At 38.6% G+C, this 25,026-nt stretch overlaps 3 protein-coding genes across 3 annotated transcripts in view; 2 read left to right on the top strand and 1 right to left on the bottom strand.

Moving 5' to 3' along the window:
* LOC134812179 (uncharacterized) overlaps positions 1 to 25,026 on the top strand; it is a 284,121-nt gene that overhangs the window by 177,409 nt on the left and 81,686 nt on the right. The window lies entirely within an intron of this gene.
* The window catches only part of LOC134812547 (lysine-specific histone demethylase 1A-like), a 25,915-nt gene continuing 1,437 nt past the window's right edge, over positions 549 to 25,026 (top strand). Inside the window, exons 1-14 of the mRNA XM_063820031.1 lie at positions 549 to 1,279; positions 1,470 to 1,736; positions 2,541 to 2,632; positions 2,863 to 3,041; positions 3,163 to 3,221; positions 3,488 to 3,572; positions 3,777 to 3,907; positions 4,085 to 4,163; positions 4,308 to 4,448; positions 4,575 to 5,096; positions 5,249 to 5,594; positions 5,733 to 6,018; positions 21,549 to 21,723; positions 21,952 to 22,146. Coding sequence (XP_063676101.1) covers positions 557 to 1,279; positions 1,470 to 1,736; positions 2,541 to 2,632; positions 2,863 to 3,041; positions 3,163 to 3,221; positions 3,488 to 3,572; positions 3,777 to 3,907; positions 4,085 to 4,163; positions 4,308 to 4,448; positions 4,575 to 5,096; positions 5,249 to 5,594; positions 5,733 to 6,018; positions 21,549 to 21,723; positions 21,952 to 22,146 — 3,280 coding nt within the window. The 5' untranslated portion in view covers positions 549 to 556. The remainder of the gene's footprint in view (positions 1,280 to 1,469; positions 1,737 to 2,540; positions 2,633 to 2,862; positions 3,042 to 3,162; positions 3,222 to 3,487; positions 3,573 to 3,776; positions 3,908 to 4,084; positions 4,164 to 4,307; positions 4,449 to 4,574; positions 5,097 to 5,248; positions 5,595 to 5,732; positions 6,019 to 21,548; positions 21,724 to 21,951; positions 22,147 to 25,026) is intronic.
* Positions 6,494 to 18,235, bottom strand: LOC134812398 (scavenger receptor cysteine-rich type 1 protein M130-like). The gene is made up of 7 exons (XM_063819796.1): positions 18,118 to 18,235; positions 16,870 to 17,792; positions 14,007 to 14,897; positions 7,384 to 7,585; positions 7,077 to 7,226; positions 6,716 to 6,860; positions 6,494 to 6,539 (listed from the first exon to the last, which is right to left on the bottom strand). Exons 1-7 carry the CDS (start codon positions 18,233 to 18,235, stop codon positions 6,494 to 6,496), a joined length of 2,475 nt encoding a protein of 824 aa, XP_063675866.1.

Here is a 25,026-nt window from a genome sequence, read left to right on the forward strand (position 1 = left end):
GGTAAACCCCTGATAAAGAGACACAGAGAAGTTAACAGTTTGCTTGCGGAGGAGTTACAGGGTGGTGTTCATGCGCTGAGCATTGTTGCTAAAACTCCAACTCAGTGGGGTTCTGATCCTAATGTTGTGAAGAGTCCTCCCTGTTTAGGGGGTTCTAAGTTGTGAATCATTTTCAGATTGATCCTTGTTTTTTTAATTTAGAATCGTTTTTGTGTTTTGTTTGGGGTTTCTGTGAAATATTTTATTGAAAACTGTTCCGCTTCACAAAATGAGGAAGCATTATTGGTGGCATTCAGCTGTGAAAGTTAATCGGATCATAAGAATTATGAGCTGTATGATGCATCCTGTACAGCACTAAATCTTTTATATCAAAGGGGAAGACGATTTATATTCATGTTTTTGTCATTTATTTATTACACTTGACTAGTTGTTCGTTAAATTTTTGTTGGCATTCAATTTCGAATTGACTTTGAATAGACCTGTGATGATATAAATTATAAATATTAGACGAAACAATTTTATCATGGATAATAATTTATCATTTCATTTAGTGAATATGGAGAGTGAGACTCCAGATAATATATTCGAGGATATGGAAAACGAAACTCCAGAACAAATATTCGAGGAGGAAATACTGGAGGAGGTCTCTGAGAAAGTTACTGAGAAAGAAGTACCAGTTGAGGCAGTTCAGAATGAGACACCTGACCAAGTTAAGGCAGTAGTAGAGGAAGCTGCAGAGAATGTACCTTCAGATTTTTTGTCTGAAGAAAAGCATGTCGAGCCAGCAGTGCAAATGGCTGGTCAAGAAGACGCTGAGATTGCCGATGAACAAACTGAAATGACTAAGAAAGGAGATGTAGAGGAGGCAGCGACTGATCAAGACGTTTCTCCATCCGAGGCTGAAGTGGAACCAGCAGAACCTGAGAAAGAGCCAGAAGAACAAATTGTCACAGAAGCTATAAAATGTACCGAAGAATCTGAGGATCTAGCTGAAGTTGCTGAGACCGGACATACCATCGAGACAGCAGATGTAGTTGTTCCTGAAGCTGTCCACGAAGCAACAGAACCAGCGGAGTCCCTCAGAACTGACGAGACTTTAGACAAGACCAGCTCAGACGAAGGTTCTGATAAGCCTGCGTCTGATGTGGAGATGACTGAGCTGACAGCTAGTAGTGATGATGGTTCAGTTGGAGAGATGCTAGGAGGGGAGGGTGATGGTGACATGGGTCCTGCCGAACCAGAGCTGATGGAAGTTGAGGAGTGCGTATCTCAAGAAGAGGTAATTAATAGTTGTTTGAATTTCAGTGGTGTTGAGTTTTTAGGTTTGTTGACTTATATAAAGCAAAAGTGGAGTCTTTGATCTTCCAATTTCGTAATATCAAACAATTTAAACTGCGACTTACCGAACTCTTTGGCCATAAAAGAGATAAACTCTTTCGTCAAAAATCTAACTAAATTATTTTCCACAGGATCTTCAAAACCTGACTACAATCGCCGTCTCAATAAACGGCAACGTGGTACAAGCCGAAGTGATCGAACAAGGAGATGAAGCTGTGATGGAGCCAGGGGAGGAGGCGGATGAAGAGGAGGAGCAGGCCACGGTGGAGGAGAACCAACACGACGAAACGGATATTGTAACGGAGATGCCGGAGACCACGACAGTGCCTCCCCATCCTCGACCTCAGGTGTTCGCTGAGATTATTGAAGAAGAAATCATTGAGGAGGAAACTGTTGAGGTAGGTTTTGTTTGAATTGTTTGTGCACATTTGACATGTCAAGTGTCAATACATATTTTCAAGATGTATCTATTGTTAACTTTGTTCTGTAAGTTCTCTATTGTATTTTATTAATCAACCATTTTTGCATTCATATACCGTAGTATATACATTAGTTGTACATATTTTATAGTAATATTTTTCCAGAATTAGCTCAGTCACAACACACATAAGTCAACACCACCACTCCACCAACACCCACACCAGGTGCTAAACAACAAGCCCTCCTCACAAGAGCCACCCCTCCACTACAAACACCTATCACCCTACTACACCACGGCCGGCTCTAACCACATGCACCAGCACTGTAACCCCGGGTTTCGTGCTGACAGTGGTTATCCGGGTCAGCCAGTACCTCAGCACTCACTCCGCCCTCCACTTCTTCACCACAACTACCACCCACAATACCCCCAGCAGCAACATATTTACTCACAGTCTGGGGGCCATGTTTATTCCGAACATTTTTCTTATTCTCACGATGATCAGCGTAATTGTAATAATGTTGGCCGATGGTTGTTTGAGAAACCCAAAGAAAATGCAAATGTGAGTTAGTTTAGATTTTTTGAGATTCACGCTAAATTCAAGCTACCAACAATGTTCATTTTCATTCATGCGTTTTCACCATTTCATTCACATAGTTTACTTTGAGGTGCTACCGTCGCGTAGGATACACTAGACAGTTCATATCTAATCTCCGGAGGGGTGCTCAGTGAAACCTCTAGAAGTAATGAAATACAAAGATCACAGAACCCTTATATTCTACAGATGATAAACAACCGCGAAGAGAAGCAAAGACACCAGTCCGACGACATTATTACCTCTCTGGACGCACCAGCCCCTCACTCCACCACGTCTAGGTACCAGCTTAGTGTTTATTTGCTCTTCAGAAGTTCACACCTTTTGAAAGTCCTAGAAATGTTGCTAACGTTTGTGCACATCCCTTTTCAGCTGCGCATATTATGATTATATTGTGTCTAAATATTTAGAATATTCCCCGCTGGATTACAACTCACAACACCGTCACTCTTGCCCTCTTGGTTCTTGCCCTTTTTCACTCATAAGCAGTTTTAAAATTCCGTGTATTCAGGAGGCTACAAGCTCGAGAAGATGCAGCTAAACGGAAGGACGAGTCTATGTTACTTTCCACTAAGAAGATTATCGACAGTACAGATGATGTGCTCCGCTCTGCACAGGCTCTTTTGAAGAGTACTGAGAATAAAGATGGAGTGGAAGAATCAGCTGGAAAACAACCCAGCAGATATCCAGGTAAACCAATTAATTTACCTTCGCTAAAAACCCATTTTGGCCTACCTCTATTCTCGATTCATGAGACACAGGCCAGGAAACTATGTTTGAAAGATTGAATTACTCATAAATTTGTTTTCAGCTGGTGACATTTATCAGCCTCAGCCACGCGAAAAACGACAGAAGAAAAAGAAGTCCAAGGTAAGCTAAATATGGTTGATTGTCTTACTTAGCAAGACTCTTGCTAATTTTACCCGTACGTACACTGCGCGGCGCAATACATGTGAGAAACACCGATGCTTACAACTTTTGCTTAGAAATAAGTGCGCGTTTTCATGCAAAGTAAATATTGTCAGTGACCAATTAAGTTATAGTGGGGGCTTGCGATAGCATGCTTTAATCTTCCCGCGACTGGCATGAAATTGTGTGTTTTTACAAAAAATAACACATCACATCGAATTTTTCAGCCTGATCTCCAAAAAGAAAAGGAGATTGACCCAGATTACGATCCTGAAGACGATTTCGACGACAAAGAGTTCTTGTCTCCTAAAGGTACGGATGTGTGGAAATAATCGATATATACCACTTCAAGACTCATATCTTGATTCTTTGTTGACCCTCAACTCAACAAAACCAATTTTCTCTTTTTTGTCATTATGGGTACATCGATGTCACTGTGATTTCATGAGTTTTGATGTTACAAAGGACCCAATTTTCGTAATAACCGTCTCAATTTTCAAATCTTACCATTTTCAGATCTTGAGTCAGCAGCTTTCGCAAGCAGATTACCTGCCGATCGTATGACGAAACAGGAAGCCATTAGTTTCTCTGAAATTTTCAACGTGAAGGATTCCCAAGCTCACTTTCTTTACATTAGAAACAGACTGGTAAGTTGCTAGTGTTGCTTTTATATTGTCTTTTCAGCTTTCGACGTTATTGGGTCGATCCATAATCCATAATCCATTCCGACAAGACCTTTCTTGATTCGTTCAATTGATACAATCAGAGGCTCATACACATTGAACGCCCGGCCCTCCCACATTATCTGATACATATTCTGTCAGCTGTTTGTCTGGTTGGAAGACCCGAAGAACAAGCTCACTGTTGAAAACGCTCTGCCCAGAATAGAGCCTCCTCACAACGGTTTGAAATTAAGCTATTATATTTGATTAATGAAGACAATTATGGCGAAATATATATATATTACTATTGAAAATCAGTTGATTACTTCGGTTCAATAGCATTGACATATAATCACTGTTATTTGTACTGATGTGTCTTTTTCAGAGGATGAGGAGTTGGTAGAACGTGTTTATGAGTATCTGAACAGATACGGGTTTATAAACTTCGGAGTGTACGCCTCACCCAAACTCCCAGAACCCTCCTCGACCGCTCCTAAAGTTCTTGTTGTCGGTGCTGGTATATCAGGTAATACAGCGTATCAATTTTAGTTGATGACTGTGAGGGGGATGGGGCTATAAACTTTTTTCATCTCCTCCGATTAAGTAAAGCTATAATTACTGCACTGCACGTCAACTAATTACATTTATTTAGGTCTTACAGCTGCAAGACAACTCCAAGAATTCGGAATTAACGTGGATGTTATCGAAGCTCGATCCGTTGTTGGCGGCAGAGTTTGCACCTTCAAAGACGGAAACTACGTTGCAGATCTGGGCGCAATGGTGGTAACAGGCCTCGGAGGGAACCCACTGGCAGTGCTCGCCAAACAGCTGAACCTAGAATTGATGCCAATAAAACAAGATTGTCCGCTGTACGAATTTACAGGACAGATGGTTCCCAAAGAGCGTGATGAGCGGGTTGAGAGGGAGTTTAACAGGCTGTTAGAGGCTACCACATACATGTCACACCAATTAAATGTGAACAGCATCAACGGTAGGCCGGTATCTCTTGGTCAAGCTCTGGAGATTATTATTAAGTTGCAGATTAGGCAGGTGAAGGAAAAGCAGCTGAAGCATGGGCGTGAGAGGTGCGAGATTCAGGAGAAGTTGAACCATATTCAGCAAGCATTGTTCCCTCTTCACGAGAAAATCAAAGACTCTCACTCCAAATACTTGGGTAAGCAGAACAGATCATGAATTGTATTTCATGAAAGGGTTTTAATCATCCACTTATCAAGTTCAGTAGACCAAGTTCTGTTGGCTTTCATTGCCAATCTGTAATCGAAATGATCTAGCTATCCTTAAAGTTTTTAAAACTTTTTTCTCCAGAATTAAAAATGAAGCACGAGGAACTCTCAGACCAACTTGGTGAAGTTATCCGGGACCAAAAGGCCGAGTTTGAAGTCAAAGCAGCCTACAAGGTCATGTTGGAAACATTCGCTGAATACGACGCTCTCTTGAAAGAACAACAAGAGCTTGAGGTTCAGTTGACAAAAATGGAGCAGATGGTCCCCAATGAGATTTACATGACCCCCCAGGAGAGACATGTTTTAGATTGGCATTGTGCCAACCTGGAGTTTGCAAATGCGGCCCCTCTCTCGGCACTATCTTTAAAACACTGGGATCAGGACGACGATTTTGAGTTTACTGGAAACCACCTCGTTGTTCATGACGGGTAAGGATTATTGTGTATTAATTTCTGGTAAAATCAGCGATATTTTTTATTTACTTTCTGGAACCTAATAGTAGTATACTATTTTTACTATTTTAAGCGATCTCGTATGCCTAATAATGTAATTACTTTATTTTTCAGGATGTCAACAATAACAGAAGCAATGTCCAAGGGTCTAAACATTCGCCACAATACCGCGTGTGTCGGCATCAAATACACGGACAGTGGAGTTGAAGTAGCGACAAGGGAAGTGAACCAAGTTAACAGCAGCTGGGCAACCAACACCACAAATACCATCACTGCAGATGCTGTGCTGTTGACAATCCCTCTGGGGGTTCTTAAGAAGGAGAAACTGAAGTTCGATCCGCCTCTGCCTGAGTGGAAGACGTCTGCTATCAAGAGGATGGGATTCGGCAACCTCAACAAGGTATTTTCATTTTAGCGCTGTTCTATTTTAGTTTTGCTGTTTTTCATTTTGAGTTCTAAACTAGGTTAAGCTATTTTCTCTTCTAACCTGTATTACGGTAGAAAGATTGACTGCCTTCAAGAGTAATACAGTTTGCAATAAATCAAACCCGTATGTAAAGAGATGATCAATAAATTAAAATCAATGGTACATACAAAATCTTTTCATAGAATTTAAGAAGATCTTTCCCCTTTTATTTTATAACTAAATTTATAACTGTTAATCAATTCATTACCAACGGCAACATTAAAAAAATCTTATTCTACCGGATTACATAAAATGTGAGAATCATCTTTTTTATTTATCCTCGTCATGTTCATCTGAAGAATCGCCCGATCTGGAACTTCTTTCGCCTTTTTTAATTTTAAGTTTCTTTAGCCGACGTTCAAGTTTTTTCACAAGAGTATCTATGTCTGCTTTTTCCTTTACAAGTCGATCAATTTTCGAATTCTTCCACTTTGCATACGTATACATCCACATACCTATGCAAATTGAGGTAAAGAAAGCTACAATAGGGCCATATATACCATCTGGGATGGATTTGCAGGATAAGTAGACGTCCTTATTATGAACACAATTATGAGACGTGGAGTAGTTACAATAATTCCAGTCTCCATAACTGCAATTCACATCGTCCAGAGCTATATTATAGTCTAACTTTTCAAAAGGCCATGATAATCGCCAGCTTTCTGCTCCCGAGTAGCCCATATTCCGGCAAATAGCTGCAGCAGAATTATCACTGAACTGATCACCACAAACTGTGCCTCCATTATAAAGGAGTAGGAACTGTTGATGTCCGGAAACTTGTGATCCAGCAGAGTTTACAAGAGTGAACGGGCTCCGATTTCCCGAACAAGTTAAAAACAAATCTCTAGTGTGATCACTACAAGCTTTCAATTTCATGGTGCTCTTAAGTGAGCATGATGACCAGTCAGTAGTTGAACAAGTTAAACTGTGTGGCAATACACCATAATCCTCTTGAATTTTCCAAATTTTACCATAATGCGAGGAAAAAGCACCTTTAAAACCCATCAGCTTGCAAATGGCATGGGCTGCATTATTCAAATCATTGAAGTTAATTTCGCAGAAGGTCATGTTCTGAAACAGCAAGAGACCTCTTTGACCACTAATGACGGGCTTCCCCAAGTCGTCTATCAATTGTAGCTGTTCTGAAAAGGGCAAATATATAACCTCTCACCTCAAGAACAAAAAGAATACCTTTGATTTTTAACGGTTTTTTACGGTTTTAAGAATGTAGTGAACTTCTAAAAACTCATCACTAATCTATAAAGAAAAAGAACTGTTCTAGATAAATACTTGACTTACTTTTTCCGATTTCATCTTCGGGACAGTATCTGTCTTTGGTATAGGTTGACCAGAGAACGGGCCTGTCCCGATGGAAGGAATTGTAGAGTACGACATTGTTGTCGTCCTGTACCACAAGCTCTATCTCGTCATAATTACCTCTTGTGCCACTGCTCCAAACAGATTTCTTGTTTTCATCGTACAGCACTAAGTTTCCGTTACTCTAGAAAAAGTCGCTTTCAATCAAGAATAATACAGTGTGACATGTCAAACTATTGTGCGTCATCTTTATATCTAAGTAATTGAAGATTGCAACTAGTAGTTTTATGCGAACTCAATCTTTTTATTGTTCTCGTACTCTTAGTCCCCGTGGCTCAAAACTTTAATTATGTGACCTTAGTATTAAACAAGGAGAAACATGTTTGATCAGTTTTAGTCTATCTCTTAAGTCTATCTGTTTCTACTATCGTCCAACACGTATAATCTAAGGAAAGTAATAATTTGTCTGAACCTCAATATAAAGTCCCCCGGTTATTCTGCTTCCATCTGTTCCTGATGACCATAGTATTTTTTGATTGCCTACACATAAAAGGATAAGGTTTCCATTCTCCTGCATTTCAAAGTCAGTTCTTCCATTTTTCGATGTGACTTTGTAACCTATCGGTAGTACTATTGTCTTCCCCCTTGCTCGCACAATTCTGCCAGATGCAGTATCTGAAAGAAATTAATTTGTGCCATTCAAAGGAACAATTTCAATGGCGAGAACAGCAATTCCCTCCGGAAAGTTTAGAAATATCAAATAGTAACCATATCGTACTTCACACAAACCTGCCGATAGCACGGTTGTTAAAATAAAAGACAGCTGACCAATCAGGAATATGGCTGCTACACGCATAAAGTTCGAGTTGCTGATTGGATTTAGATTATTGTTGAGTAAAAGTAGGTCCGTAATAGTAGGTCCACACTTATTTTATTCTGGAAAGTAAAATGCGTTATTTATAAAACCGGCAGCGTATTTTATGTAAAATACGAGTAAACATTTTCACGCTTGATAAATGTAATCTACTATACCATAATTATAAAGTGCAAATGATAATAAACAGATATTTATCCGGTTTATAGTACAGAGTAATAGTGTAACCAGGCCTTTGGCCGGGATTGCAGTTAAAACGGTGCAAAAGTATGAACCCGTTCAGTCAATACCCGCATCAGCATGAAACAAAATTATCAATCGATCAAGATACGTCTGTAAAACAAAATTAAGAAACATCACCAGCGAGGATTACAGAAACACAGTCAAACTTAGTTTTCGTTATAACAAAACATCGCTCAACAGTCAACCGACAGTAAGTAGCAAGCACGATAGGTATCAGGATTCAAGGTGGGCACACCCTGTAATTGAATTACAGGCAAAGACTAAAGCTGTAAGGGGGAGGGAGAGAGGGGGAGAAATGTGAATCTTAAATATCAGATCGGGTACAAAACCATCAATTTAACCATTTACAGCTGGCCGATTAATAACTTAATTTATTTTGCTTCCTCAGAGTTTTGTCGGCACTATACCGAAATAAATGTCCGTATTGATCCACATTGCCAAAAATTGTTGTCGTGAAAGATTAATATGCATGATCTTAATCAAAAGAACTGTTCAAAAGTTTTTCAAAGTGTTTGAACATGAATAATAAGAGTCTATATTTATAAATGAACAAATTTTACAAAACAAATTTGTGCGATTGAAATTACTTCCAGTCGCAGTAAAAATTAGGTATGCAGCGGAAATCAGGAAATTGTGTAACAAAGCTAAGTCCACTTTCAAACGTCGAAATGTATTATCAATGCTATCAGTGATAAGAAATATTATCATAATATGTTTGAAACCGTATATCGTGTTACGGCTTTTTAATTCGGCTCTCATAGACTCATACTGAACTTTGAGGGGTGTAATGTTAAGGAATAACTGAAAGGGATATTAACTGAATAACGGTAACACGACTCCTGTCCGACTGCGACTCCTGTCCGACTCATGTTACCAGAAAAAACGGCATTGTGATCTGATCTCAGTACGACACATTTCCAATTAGAGGTGGATCACATTTTTAATTTCAGTCGTATTTATATTTCACAAGCTCACGGGTAATCATGTGACGTTGCTCCCACTGGGCGGTAGAGGGGGAGGTGCCAGCTGTCAGGAAGAGATCGTGGACAATTAAGAGCTGGTGGAAGAGATTAGGTACAGATTTGAAGGTACCGTCGATTACCCGATGCTCCTCGTCCACCATATGATTTGCGTTCGTAGGAGTCCCCTAAAGGAATGATCGTCGAGTCCGTTCAGACCATCCAAAGCATCATTGATCGCGTCGGTTGATCTATTTTGGTTCGTGCGACGGTAAAGGCTATAGCACTGCTTAGTGCAAGTGCATTGAAATATAGTGCATATAAAGTGTAATGGAGGAGAAAAAATTAAGATTTACAGATCTCTTGTAACTCCCTTATCTGGTCCTGGAGTGTCTCAACAAGAGCGTCAGTATCGTTCTTTTCTTTTAAAAGACTTTTAATTTTCACGTTCTTATTTACAACATATAAGACTATCAAAACCCCAGTTATACAAATGAGAGCGGCCAAGGTACTATCACTAAAATGTCCTTTTTTGTTGTCAATCGCACAAGTGCCATCACTTGCTGGTATTAATCTGCAGGATAGATAGATAACTTGACCATGAGCACAATCGTGAGATGTGGTGTAAGAGCACGATGACCAGTTTCCCGCACTGCATTTCACATCATCCAAAGCAATATGGTATTCCGTTTTGGATATCCCCAAACTAGGATCACCAACTCGCCAGCTTTCTGCCCAGAAATATCCCATATCCCTGCAAATAGCATCAGCGGAATTATCACTGAAAAGATCTCCACAAACTGTGCCACCATTATAAAGAAGTAGGAACTGTTGAATACCAGACACTTGTGATCCAAAATTTGCAAAATTTACTAGAGTGAAAGGGCTTCGATTTCCCGAACAAGTCAAAAATACGTCTTGAGTGTGATCGGGGGGGGGGGGGGGGGGGGGGGGGGGGGGGGGGGGGGGGGGGGGGGGGGGGGTAATGACTACTTTTGGGGACTTGGGGAATTACGTCAACGATTTTACCCCGAGTCCCCATGATTTTTAGTCCCCATTAGTCCCCAAAAGTCTCCATTAGTCCCCATTTAGATTTATCCTACTCTTATCTTGGACAAAACATCTCGATCGTATCGTTATTAAACTAACTTGAAAACCATAAATAACTGTCAAAAATTATGGGGACTTATGGGGACAAATGGTGAATTACGTCAACGAGTTGACCTCTAGTCCCCATGATTTTTAGTCCCCATTAGTCCCCAAAAGTCTCCATTGGTAGTCATTACCCCCCCCCCCCCCCCCCCCCCCCCCCCCCCCCCCCCCCCCCCCCCCCCCCCCCCCCCCCCCCCCCCCCCCCCCCCCCCCCCCCCCCCCCCCCCCCCCCCCCCCCCCCCCCCCGTGTGATCATTACACGATTTACTGTACATTTTTAATGAACAAGATGACCAGTCTTGTGCTGAACAAGCCAAACTGTGTGAAAACACGTTATAATCTTCTTGAATCTTCCATACTTGGCCAGATGTCCAAGTTACAGCTCCCTTGAAACCCATATGCTTACAGACGGCATATGCTGCAGTGAGATTGAAGTTATCCTGGCATAAAGTTAACCCGTTATACAGCAGAAGACCACTCTGTTGATTGCTGATCTGGTTTCCCGAGGCATCCACCATTTGAAACAGATCTGAAATGGGCAAAAGTAGAGAAAAAGGAATCAATAACTTATATAAATAACTATTCTATTACTCGCAAATGTTGAGGGCTCAGAATACCAATTGATTCCTGTAGAATATCGAAATTTGGACATTTTCGATGTAAATATTGTGTGCTCTCATTTTATTTGATAGTATCGACCCTCGCCTGTGTCCTCCATTCAAATGATATTTACAGTTTTCGTCGTATAAGTTAATGTCTGAAACTAAATTACACACTTTTTCCGAGTTCAACATCTGGGCAATATTTGTCTTTAGTCCTTGTTGACCAAATATAGGGCCGCTTCACATTGTAAGAATGGTACAGTACGACATTGTTGTCGTCTTCGACTACCAGTTCTACTTCCTTATAGCTATAATATCGCGTGTTGCTGCTCCAAATTTGTCTATGCCTTTCATCGTATAGTACCATGTCACCGTTACTCTGAAAACAGTTGTGTCATAGCCAACTTTACAATTTACTTCAAATTTGGGTACATCATTTTTGTTTTTTTTAATTGTTTTTGCATTTATTTTTAAAATAAACCTGTATATAAAGTCCGTTGAGAATCTTTTGTCCCTCTGTATCAGTCGACCACAACTTTTGTTTGTTTCCTGCACAATAAAGGATGAGATTTCCATCTTTCTGCAGCTCAAAATTAACCCTCCCATTCTTTGAAGTAAGTTTGCTTCCGACTGGAAACACAAGTGTCACCCCTTCTTTTCCGACGATTCTGTCTTGTGCAATATGTCCTGAAATGTTACGCTTTGTGAGTACGTAATCAGTTTCTGCGGTCTATGGCATGGGCAGTAGAAGTTGATAAGCGACGAAATGTCAAAATATCACATTTCAACACTTCATATAAATTCGTAACTAAACATTATGGTATTCTAGAATTAATCGATTTGTACTAATTGATTTGTATACGTCTTGTCGCCCACGAAAATATTTATATTTTGATCAAAACAATTGTATCCTTCTGTACCTGTATCGTACCAGTGTATTGAATCACTCAGCACTAAGCTACCATTCAGCGATATAAACACGATCAAGAGTAACATGATATCAAGTACGAATAACTACGAAAAGTTATTAATTAAATTAAATTAAATTAAAGTTATTGTGTTGATTTCGAATTTCAAAATTTAGTTATTTAACTGAAAATGCGATTATGAGAAGAATGTTAAATACATATTAAATATGTTTGACTGACGAAGAAAATCCTCTTTACTTAGTATTCGTTGATAAATTTTTCGTAACATAACAATGACTAATTACAATGACTAAATGAGTATAGCTCAAACATATCTAATGTGTACCGAGTACACAATACACATGATACGATATTATTGTACACATTCTGTCATTCTTGTGGATAATTGTGGGTGTGGGTGTGGGTGTGGGTGTGAGTGTGGGTGTGGGTGTGGGTGTGGGTGTGGGTGTGAGTGTGGGTGTGGGTGTGGGTGTGGGTGTGGGTGTGGGTGTGGGTGTGGGTGTGGGTGTGGGTGTGGGTGTGGGTGTGGGTGTGGGTGTGGGTGTGGGTGTGGGTGTGGGTGTGGGTGTGGGTGTGGGTGTGGGTGTGGGTGTGGGTGTGGGTTGTGGGTGTGCATACGGGAAATTTCCGAGTGGGTATATTAAAAAAACGGTAAGAGGTTACGGGACTGGTTTTTTCGGTATAGTGCCGACAAAACTCTGACGAAGCCAATAAGCAATTTTTTAAAAATCGGCCGGTGGTTAGTGGTTTAATTGATGGTTTTGTAACACAAATGTGACATAAAATGGCTCACTGAAACGAGACAAAACATGCATAATATGTATTAATGGAGAGCATAAATACTACTAGTACTAAAATCAGCAAGTATGAACATTGAACAACCTAGTACTTTAACTTACAACTAAGGCTCTAAGGGCACAGAACTGATTTAATTATAATTACATCTACAGCGTTACACTACAAACTCGATCAGAGCATATTATTACATACAGAGTGTTCCTGAATTTAACTCAGTGTGAAAGTATGCTGGTTAAATGTGGCTGACAGTGACTTGTTCTCTATAATCGTCTCGGTAATCCTACTACCCTCGTGGTCTGGTCACAAATCTTCTCGTTCACCGTGCAACAGCATCCGATGAGATCGGAAGTGATCCTCCTTGTTTGTACTCTGGTTCCACAACTTGATGACTACCCTTTCTTTTTGGAGCTCCAAATAAGCTTGTGCTGAGTTTTAGCAGCTCCTTCAAGGGGGTGGTTGGTAAAAAGTGTGTATAATCTGACATAAACTACGACTTCAAGGTTTGTGGCCAGCTTCACAATATCTGCGTCAGCCACCTAGCTCAATGAATTATTTACTAGGGTAAAAATAACGAGGAGCGCAGTTCGATTTCAAACTAACCTGCTGAGTCAATTGGCGCAAAAGAACAAAAAACAACCACTGCGTCAATACAAGTCCAAATATGTTTCGAAACCAATGTTCAAACGTTCTCTACAATGCACAGGATCAGTATGACAATAGAGTTCGATTAAGCCTCATATAGTAAAGGACAACTAGAAATTGTAGTGTTATTTTTCCTGTGTCTTATTTTAATTATTAATGATTTAGATTTGAAGAAAGGAAACAGTCTTGTCGAATAATTAATATAAATTGACATTAAATTATAATGAATTATTTTCGAAAAGCGATTAAATTTCAAGACAGTTTGGAAAATTCCTTAAAACACACTTTATTTTGCCCAGTTAAAATTGAAATCAATTTAACCCATGGCCATGATAGTTTGAAATAAAAATTAACAGATTACCAATGAAAACATTAATGCTCCGTTTTTTTAATCTGGCCCATAAACGTTCTGATATTCGTCCCCGGAAGAGTCAACCATATTCGTTTTTGAAGACGTTTTCCTAACATTTCGCAGTTCCTCCAATTGATCTTGAAGGTTCTTGACAAGAGCCTCAGTCTTAGCGTTATTTTCTGCGTTTTTCTTATTTATAGCGTAAATTTTAGAGCCTTTCCTCCAATTTATCACAGCCAAACCTATGCAAATTAAAGTCAGATAAGGTGTAATACAATTTTGACCATCATCTGCCGCAACTGCCACTGGACTGTAATTAGGTTTTAACATGCAGGAAAGATAGATAACTTGACCATGTTTGCAATCATGTGATGTCGAGTAGGAACAGGATTTCCAGTTTTGCCTAGAACAGTTAACATCATCCAATGCGATACGATACTCCACCTTGGCGCTCCCCGTAGACCAGCTCGAATTTCCTCTCCGCCACGTTTTTGCTCCATAATAACCCATATCCTTGCAAATAGCTTGAGCAGAATTATGACTGAACTGGTCACCACAGACTGTGCCTCCATTATAAAGAACTAGGAACTGTTGATCACCTGACACTTGTGATCCTGAGTAGTTCACCAGAGTGAACGGGCTCCGAGTTCCCGAACAAGTGAGAAACACATCTTTAGTATGGTCATTGCAAGAGTTCCTACTTTTGGATAAGCATGAGGACCAATCTCCTACTGAGCATGCTAAACCGTGTGAAGATATCTTATAATTATCTTGAATCTTCCAAATGTAGCCAATCTTCCCCGATAAAGCACCTTTGAAGCCCATAAGCCTACATACGGCGTCCGCATCGGTCATGTTAAAGCTACTATCGCACAAGGTACCACCGTTGTACAGTAAGAGACCTTGTTGTTCTTCAGTTATATAGTTTCCTGAAGAGTCAACCAACTGAAAGAGGTTACCGGTCGTGGTATCTGAAATAGATGCTTTAAGATGTTATGAAAATAATATTTTCATTATTGTAATTTGTATACCATATCAACGTATAAATGAAATGTTGGAAATAAATAAACAAACTATGTAAATAGCAATGTCACTTGTTGTTGCTATAACAATTCCCGATCATTCCATTTCCACTTTCTAACCTTGTATCTTGTCAAAACATGCCCGCTCCGCTGACCGGTATCTGTCTTGGCGATTTAAGCTTTTTGTTGCGACAACACGACAATTTGCAATATAGCATATTTGAATTTCTCCAATGATGCACCTTTCGCTATTAAAACGTTCCATTGAAACTGCCCCGCAACTAAAAATGTAATCGCAGTTTCAGACATAAGAGTAGCAAGGACTGTTACGTTATTATAAACGCAACTTCGTCTTTCCAATAAAATTAAAAACGAAATGATTGAATATGATTGTATCATATTACAGCTGGTATATTTCAAGATTTGTGCTTATTATTGTCAACTCACTTTGGATACTGCATGCAAAGATCAATACATTGTTGTTCACTGCTGACAGGTTTGTTTGTTATCTCGTCACCATGAATTCTAGTATCACCAGCAAAACAACTCGTTTTCCCTGATTTGAACTTAAACTAAGTTTTGAATAAATGTCTTCGTACGTAATACGTGGTCGTTCACATATATTATTATTATGCAATCACTTTTTGGGCAATTTTTATCCCTTCTCCCTCCCCCCTCCGTAATCAGTTGTACACATAGCTATTGTGTTAACATAACACTAGCTATAACATTTAGAAACCCCCCTGTAATATGTGAATTGTGAATGGCCCCAAATTCGAATTAATCCTACGTTCATTATGAAGCGGTGCCTGAAACCATGATGATACGAAATGGATCTCGATTTCGTCCTTAGAAAATATTGTATTGTTTACAGTATATGTTTGATTTGACACTATTATCATCAAACCAAATGTTCACACACTGAGTTTAAATTAGTCGAACTTTAGTGGTACGAGGAACAATATCTGAAATAACATATCGGATCCTGGGATTGGACAGGCAGTTTTTCATACTGTTCGGACGTTAGGTAGCTTTCAATTATTTTCAGCAAAATTATATCAAATTTATAACATTGCCCAAGAATTGTGCATGAACCAAAAGACGAAAGAGCACTCTCTGCAGTCATCTCACCATTAACTTGAGACAGAGCGACTAAAATGAAGCACAATATCTTAGGCAGCGACAAAGAATTATTCATTCTTCCTGCAGACGAAAATGAGTTTTAAGTCTAACAAAAATAAATTTCGACCCTGCACATTTAAATGACAACTGAATTCACGTTACACACTTTAGCCGAGCTGGCACTGATTATAAATTACGAGAAAATATTAAGAATCTGCAGAAAACTTTGAGAGAAGCTTATCAGCTGAAGTGATGTTTGCAAATGTCCTTGTGCGCGTGTCATATTACATTTAAATACATTTACTTACTTATTTTATCTTAATATTAAACTTGTAGTTATGACCAATGACCATGTCTCACATGACACGATGTTAATGCAGAATCTAACACTATAATCATTGATCTGCCTACGTTGTGACCGTATCAGCTATACTCAACAGCACTAGATAATGGCTTGATGGACAGCTTGATCAGCATTTTACTTATTTAACTAACTGAAGAATTTTTCACCCTTTTGGGAAAGTTCTGCCGTAAATTTATTTGGAAGAGGGAATTTTTTAAACAATAAAAACTGTAGAATGAATTTAAATCAGTGGAATAAATTAAAATCGGTCAATATTTAAAATTTTAATTAGTATTTATTCATTAAAAAACTCTGCCGGACTGGACCCATGATCCAGCTAAAACAAAAACTCGATAAAATAGTTTTACCTCACCATGAGCTACCTTCGAGTACTAGCTCATTCAATTAATTTCACACTTCAATCCAATACTTTGATGTTCTGATCGTTGTCATCTGAGCAATCTGTAAGAACTGACTTGAGGTCTATCAAGTCTCTATTTTGCAGTTCCTTCAGCTGATCTTGAAGTTTCTTGACAAGGGCGTCTGTATTAGCACTTTTCTTTGATAAACGGTCAATTTGAGAGTTTTTCCTGAAAACAATGAAAACCAGACCAATGCAAATTATAGTCACAAAAGCTGTCGAGGTATTTTCTGTTGAGGTATTCTCGCATGTCTCTAGCGAAGATGTGTTGTTGTTATGAACAGGGATAAACATACAGGAGAGATATATAACTTTACCATGTTCGCAATCATGAGACGTTGTGTAAGAACATGCTTTCCAGTCCCCTTCAGTACAATTAACATCATCCAAAGCGATGTGGTAATCAACCTTAGGGTTACCCGAAGACCAGTTCGTCTCTTCCATTCGCCACCTTTTTGCCCCATAGTAGCCCATATCCCTGCAAATAGCATCAGCAGAATTATCACTGAACTGATCACCACAAACTGTGCCTCCATTATAAAGAAGTAGGAACTGTTGAAGACCAGAAACTTGTGATCCAGCAGAGTTTACAAGAGTGAACGGGCTACGATTTCCCGAACAAGTCAAAAATACGTCTTTAGCGTGATCAGTACAAGCTTTTCCATCATTTCTGAACGTGCACGATGACCAATCTCTCAAAGAACAGACCAAACTGTGCGAAAATACTTTATACCTTTCCTGAGTTCTCCAAATTTTTCCAGACTTCCACGATAGTGCGTTTTTGAACCCCATGAGCTTGCATACAGCATGCGCTGCAGTGATATTGAAACTACTATCACACAAGGTACCACCGTTGTACAGTAAGAGACCATTTTGTTGTCCAGTGATAAAGTTTCCCGAGGAGTCAACCAACTGAAACAGATTGGCTGAATCTGAAATATACGATTAAATAATCTTGCATCAATTAAAAGTATATTTATAATTGAAGTTTTCAGTGTTGGATTGCATTTTATCACGAAAAGAAACCGCATCGCATCCAAAATACCAATATTGAACTATATTATAGTCAAATACTGTAGTTAATTAGCGACAAGAGAAACGCCATTTTCGGACGTGAGGAGAGTGAGGACTCTTCAAACTACATGTACATTAAATAAATTCCCTCTGTAACGCCCTCAATAAATGTAATAGATTTGTAGTGTTGTAATTATTTTATGAGAATCTCCATGATATGAATTTTAATAAAGAAATTCAAACCTTGTGACGGTGCTTGGTCAAAGCACTTCCGCTCCGCTGTTCTAGCATATCCGTTATTACCCCTAATTATACTATAACCTGATGCATAAACATTGCACACTGCATGTTGACTATTCATTGTAACTGCCCCGCAACTGAAAGTGTTTTATCAGTGTAAGAGATATCACTGCGAAGCGACTTTGATTTGAAAATTTAATATTTACATATATTAAAGTCACTATTGTGACGGTACATTAGAAGTTAGAACTAGACAGAAACAAAGTGTGAAGGGCCTGAATGGAACCCCTCGGTTTCAGTTCCTTGTTTAACACTGCCGAACAGCAAGGACATCCACCGGGTTCTCCAAGGATGGGCACATATGCATAGCTCACTCCACACTATGCTCTGTCAAATATAGATTTTTACTGTATAGCGCAAGATCTGTTTTTTAATTCATCAACTCACTTCGGATACTGTTTGCAAAGATCAATACATCCCTGCTCGCTGTTCACACTCTGTTGTGCGATCAAATCTCCCCGGATATTAAGATTGGCAACAAAACAACCCTTATTCCCTGAATTTAAATGCAATATGTTTTTATTGTGCATTTTGTAAAACCTCTCTAATAGTTAGAACTTATGGGGATTTAAATAATAATGATTAATAACATTTGGTGCAGCAATAGCAGCAAATCTGGGGAAACTTTGAAATACACCAATTTGAAGCATTTAACCCCCCCTTAAAAATCAAAGATTATGAATTTTAGTAATCTGATTATTTACATAGGTCCAAAAATGTCATAACTTCATGATAGTGCAACGAAAAAAATCTCAGAACATTTTGGTGCTGAGTTAGGTGGTTAAGTAGTAGAAAAATGACTGATTTGTTAGTGGACATTTTTTATACCTCTAACACCCAAACCCTTACTACAGTGAAGATATAAGTACTACAGTTAATATTGATGGTCATTATTGAACAAAAATGGTTCATTGACACATAGTTGAAGAAGGAAATTAAAAAAATTAATAAATGTGGTCTGTGGAGTGGTTTATTTGTTTATGTTATAGTGTACGCGTGCGCGCGCGCTAGCGCGTACTTAACCATCTGTAGGCCAACATATTTAGTCTAGGCTTAAATTCTTTATATATTATGTCACCACTATGGTGCCCAATACTTTTAGTGAAGGTTTGATGTAGAACAGTTAACCACCAACTGTGGTATATCAAAAAAACCATGTTTGTACGCGTGCGCGCGCGCTAGCGCGTACTTAACCACCTGGTGTGGCACAGCATTGAAATATCACCATAATTTCAAAAGCAGAGGTCACCATTCAGGTGCCCAAAACTTTTGACTATGGTCCCAATACCATAAAACCTTAGATGTGGCCTCAATGTGGTTAAAACATGTTTATTTTGGACTTTCGGTCAACAGAAGCCATCACAAATTAACCATTATTCAGCAACCTCCGAACTTTTTGTGCCTTATTTTGTTTTGATATTTGATTATGAGAGATAGCTGGAGGATAATAAGTGATTTTAAAGATAATGCAACAAAATGTGTGGCCGTATGGTGGTTAAAACGACCAAAAACACTGATTTTGGTCAATTTTAGACCTTTATTAACCATGATGGACGCAACATAGGACTCAGCAATGTTTCTGGTCATATAAATGAGCAGGTAGTTATATCTAGATAATGTAGCATGGCCAGCTATAGCTTTACAAAGCTAATATGTGCTCTAAAAATGGTTAATTAGTGCAAATATAGGGTATTTTCGAGACATTTTAACCACCTTAGCTGCACATTGATCGGAATGCATGAACTTGGGGTCAATTATGCATTTGCAAACAAATATACACTCATTTGGATAGCAAACCATTATCTGAAGTTCATATTGTGGTTAATTTTCACTTTAATAGATACCTTGTTCAACAGCCTAGCAAGTAATATAGCCCTTTTAACCACTTTTATGACAACATTTCTTGATAAATTTTATCAAGACCCTTCAAATGTCCTTTGTTGACCATAAAATGTTGACTAAAATCATTAATAATGTTTTGATTGGTGGTTAACAATAAATTTTGACATTTTAACCATCTTTTTAGCACTTTTTACGAATATTAACCACCTTAAATCAACCATACTATTAAATTGCACATTTGTGATAAAAAATTATCATCCATGCACAAATGAACAACCAACACTATACATCTATAATCAGAGCAATATTTATAGCTCACCGTTCATCTTCAATTTAACCACCATTAGGACCACAAAATGCCCCCAATGAGGTTTGAAAACTTTTGTGATAGTTGCACCATGATATGATCTCAATATAATGACTACTCAGTTCATAATATCATATCTCAAAATGGTGGTTAACCCTAAAACTGGTATTTTAACCACCATAGTGGCCACATAGATGACCCATTAACCACAATTATTCAACATGACCGTACTGCAGTGTTTTGTGCACCAGAAAAACATCACTCCAACATTGAGATTAACCACAATGAGCTGCAACATAATGTTGAAGTCAACATACTCAAATTGTGTGAAAAAAGTCAATGTCCACCAAGTTTCCCCAGATTTGCTGCTATTGCTGGGTTTTATTTTTGAACATGTCACACAGATTGAGTGTTTGAGACACTGCACTGGACATTCTAACTTACCAGCCGCGGCTACTTCTGTAGCTGAGAATTGTTGACTCAATGCAATGTGGCCTGTGGCTAAAATGTGACCTGTGGCTAAAATTACGAATATTTTCCTTAACACAATCTCCTTCATTCTTCCTTCTAATAAAAAGAGTCGGGTATAAATTTGAAAGATGAAACTGGACAATGGACATGGACATGGTATCAACATAACATCACCATCATTTACTATTTTGTATGGAATATTATAAAACTTTGCAAAGTTCAAGTCAATTCGCGTAACAAGACAAAAATTGGAACGTTAAAGTGCTATAAATACTCATCTAAGCATTGGATTTATTTAATTATGAAACCGATATAATTTATCTTCTGTGTTAATGCGATGTTTCTGAAATGTGAGCCTGCGATTTTCGCTATAAAGGAAGTAGAATTCCAAGCTGGAGGGACGCCAAATGTACGAGTTAAAACAGATATCAAACCTACAATTATTCTGGAACGAGCAAATGCAGTATACAGTATAAACGGATAGTATAAAGAAGGAATTTGTTAAGAGTTATAGTTGCACTTTATCGAGAGAAATCTGTCGTCAAATACAACTATACAATATACATATTTATAGTATATAGTATGGCCTCACATGCTCAGTAAACATGAATTATTTAGAGATGTATAGCAGCGAACAATACGGTCAACACAGAATGTGAATTAGCAGCCAAATATCAATGTTGTGAACCCCTCTAAGAGTGGGCCCGGTAAGATACCTAAAACTAGTCCACCCTCTAATCCTCCTATTCTCCAGGTGGTATTGTGTTTCAACAAGGTGTTCTGGGACCCGAGTATCCATCTCTTTGGTCATGTGTCTAACAGCACCATATCACGTGGCGAGCTGTTCCTCTTCTGGAGCGTCTCTAAAGCTCCGGTTCTAATAGCGCTAATAGCGGGGGAGGCTGCCACTGTCATTGAAACTGTTCCTGGTGAGAATGAGAGATATTTATATATTTTTAAAGATTATTTTTCGATATTCATTATGATCATCAAACTATTAAACCATTTTGTTTAAATTTTTTTGACGCCAGAATTTTAGTTTGTTACAGATAGTATAGTATCAATACAATATGAATAGTTATTGTTCATATTATGAACCTTAACACTACTTTTTACAAAATGAATATACAACAATAACAATCAAACTTTCTCCCCAGACGAAGCGATAGTCGGCAGAGCCATGACGATCCTCCGAGCCATATTCGGTTTCCAGACTGTTCCTCAGCCCAGCAAACACCGAGTGACGCGCTGGAGAGGGGACCCCTGGGCCTTGGGGTCCTACTCTTATGTTGCTGCTGGATCTTCTGGTAGTGATTACGACGATCTGGCAAGACCTGTAGCTCCTCAAAATGGTAAGGGAATGTTTAATGTTTATCTATCTAAGAATATTTGTGACAATTTTCCTTCTGTTACATCATATTGGTTAATTGAGAAAATAATTTGTTTACATACACTCCATTTTATTAATATACTTTGAGAACATAATTAAAGTAATTTTTAATTAACCAGTCGAACTAGAAGATTCAGAGTAGCCACAAATATAGGCTAATAATTAGTGCGTCAGATTTAAAAAAGCAGCGAAACAAATTAATTGATCTAGGTTTCCTCAGACTGAGACTAATTCTGCAAACGTAACACAGTTTTATTTGAAATCATAGTTACGAAAAATAAGATTAACCTAAATGATGAATAACCTCAAATATACACGGGAGCTCATTGATATCTGGAAACGGTAAGGAAAATATCATGCAGTATATTGTACAGCAAAATTAAAGTGACCATTCGCGTCGCTCAGCCCAGTATCTTGCACCTCCTGATTGAAGACCCCTCACCTCATGGCCATATGAAATGTAAGGAACATAAAATGATAAAAGTAGATGATGTCATCAGCATGTTGATGTAGCGTATGTGTATATTAAACATTGGATTGTGTAGGTATGACCAAGTATGTTTGAGCACGTTCTGAAATCTCTATCCTCGTCCTAAAATACTCACCTCCCAACACAATGTTCTCTATCCTCATCTGATCCTCCCAATGAAAGTTCTCCCTCCCCCCGTACTCTCTGAGTTCCATCTTGGTAACAAGACTGGAATTTAGAGTTGGTAGCCCAGTAACCATCTCTGTTGTTTCTCCGTCTTGCTCTATCTTCAGTATCAAGGTATCTTTAAAATTGATGGTCAGTAGCATTTCACCTTCACTGTAGTTAGCCATGTTGAAATGGGGCTCTATGAACTGAAAGATTTGTATTCGATATTGATGATGATATTTCAAGGTTTGGCGGGTGCTAACATTAATATGATTCACCTGCATTCTGCGTCGGGTTTATTGAAATGTTGATCATTGATATTATTATTATTTGCTCTTCCAAGGCCTACTTACTTGCCACTGGTCACTGTATTTTGTGCTGAACACAATCACCCTGTTAGCCAGACCCACGTTTGCCATTTTATCTGCAGCGAACCTGTAACAATGACAGTTTTAAAAAGAAGTCTGAAAATAGTATTTTAAGGTAAACACGCACTGTTGTCTGACCAATGGATGAGGAGTTATTTAAACATTGAGCATTGAAAATGATTTTTGATTCGGAGTCGCCACCACGCGTAGCCGTGATTGGACAATTTACCCCCAATTTACCGAACTTGCTCAAATGGAAAGTCGTACCGGAAGATAGTGATTTTCACTGTGATATTTTAATTTAACTAATATTTTTATTTCGAAAGCGCCGCAAAGTTCTAGAATCCTACCTTAGAGCAATTCTGAAGACTGTGTCGCCAGCATCATTGAAGAAATCCACTCTAGCTACTCCGTGATACTCTCCTGTGAAGTGTCCTTGTATTTTCATCTTGCTTCCCATCGTTAAACGCCCCTTGTACACGTCGTAGGAATGTAGATCTTTTGCGAATATGACGGTTATTCCTGTAATAATTCACCATCATCATGATTCTTGTTATCAGAGGTTTGGTTTAGACTTTAGATGTCAGATTAATCTTAAGTGTCAAAAATTCGGGGCTAGGACGTCAACCCAATATTTATACGGCAAAAACAAAACAGATCGTTCACTAAAAATTGATAAATTTTAGACCTCAAGTAAATCTAGATTAACTTACCGAGTTGGGCTATAACCAAGATAGCGGTTATAAGGCTGGAAGGAGCTTGATCAAACAACATGGTTGTACAGCGATAAACGCTACTTCAAAGCAGTTTTTAAATGTGCGAGTTTTGTTCATACCAAGTGAAATGTTCGGCAAAAATAAGAGAAAAGAACTATGATACAACTATGAACTAAGCTAATATAATACAGCGAATCCGCGAATCGTTAAGATAAGTAAGGAAAATGCCTTCATTTTATATATGGGTAACTTCGTTAAATGCACTGCTAAAATGTGGGGTAATTGATTTACTTTTTTGGCTTCTCCGTAATTAAGTGAAAATTGGCGTGAAACTGTTAGGTTGTGTCATGGCCATGTTTTCACCATTGAACACGAGAACGTCGAAAATAACTAGGGCTGAAACTCACAGAATTGGTTCTAGGAATGGCTGAAAATGTTTCGCCGCTTTTCATGAACATTTTCGATTTGTTTGAACAATTTTAAAACTCGGTTAAAGGCAGGAAAGATTTCTCTTTCTAAGAAGCAAGAATCCTGCTAAATTGGATTTGCATTTCCTACTCTTCATTTCATAAATAAAATGTAAGTTCTTCATAGTTTTGGGGAGCAACCCAGAACAGTGGAAAGCCCTCAAAGAATGGTCCAGGTGCTAGAGTTAATTTGCCTAGTCCGCGCTAGCGAGTTACCGTTTAACAAGAAACCATTAAACAAGAATTATTACCCTCCGCGCGGTGCATTCATGCGGGATGTCTTAATTGCTGTAATGATAATTTATACTATATATTTTCTTGCACTTTGTGTAATATTACGAAAACATAATTCGCAATTTTTGTTGCAAACAAATAGTGCCTCTTCCTCAATAAAATGGCGGAACTCTGCAAAATGCCGTCCCAGACGAAAAATACTGACTCTCAACTTCAAGCATGTTTAACGAATTAAAGGCGTTTCTTATTTTACCACACCCTTACGGCATATTTCTGTAATAATAAATAGAATCGGACAAAGGAAATTGGGATCTTAAATCTATAAACTTGAATAACTCGACAGAACATGACGTTATATGTCGCGAATATAATGAACAGCTGTCTGTTTAATCGACTCTGCTGGCAGTCTGACTTAATGTC

This window comes from Bolinopsis microptera, chromosome 3, assembly GCF_026151205.1.
Source record: "Bolinopsis microptera isolate Bmic1 chromosome 3, MBARI_Bmic_1.0, whole genome shotgun sequence".
Lineage (NCBI taxonomy): Eukaryota > Metazoa > Ctenophora > Tentaculata > Lobata > Bolinopsidae > Bolinopsis > Bolinopsis microptera.

Excerpts from the sequence above, each read along its gene's own strand:
- LOC134812398 (XM_063819796.1), bottom strand. The coding sequence starts at position 18,235 with ATGAATAGTCAACATGCAGTGTGCAATGTTTATGCATCAGGTTATAGT. Across the intron at positions 7,227-7,383 it reads CGAAGATGAAATCGGAAAAA|AACAGCTACAATTGATAGAC; the intron begins GTAAGTCAAGTA and ends TGCCCTTTTCAG. Across the intron at positions 6,861-7,076 it reads CAAGCTGATGGGTTTTAAAG|TTTCCGGACATCAACAGTTC; the intron begins GTGCTTTTTCCT and ends CTGGATCACAAG.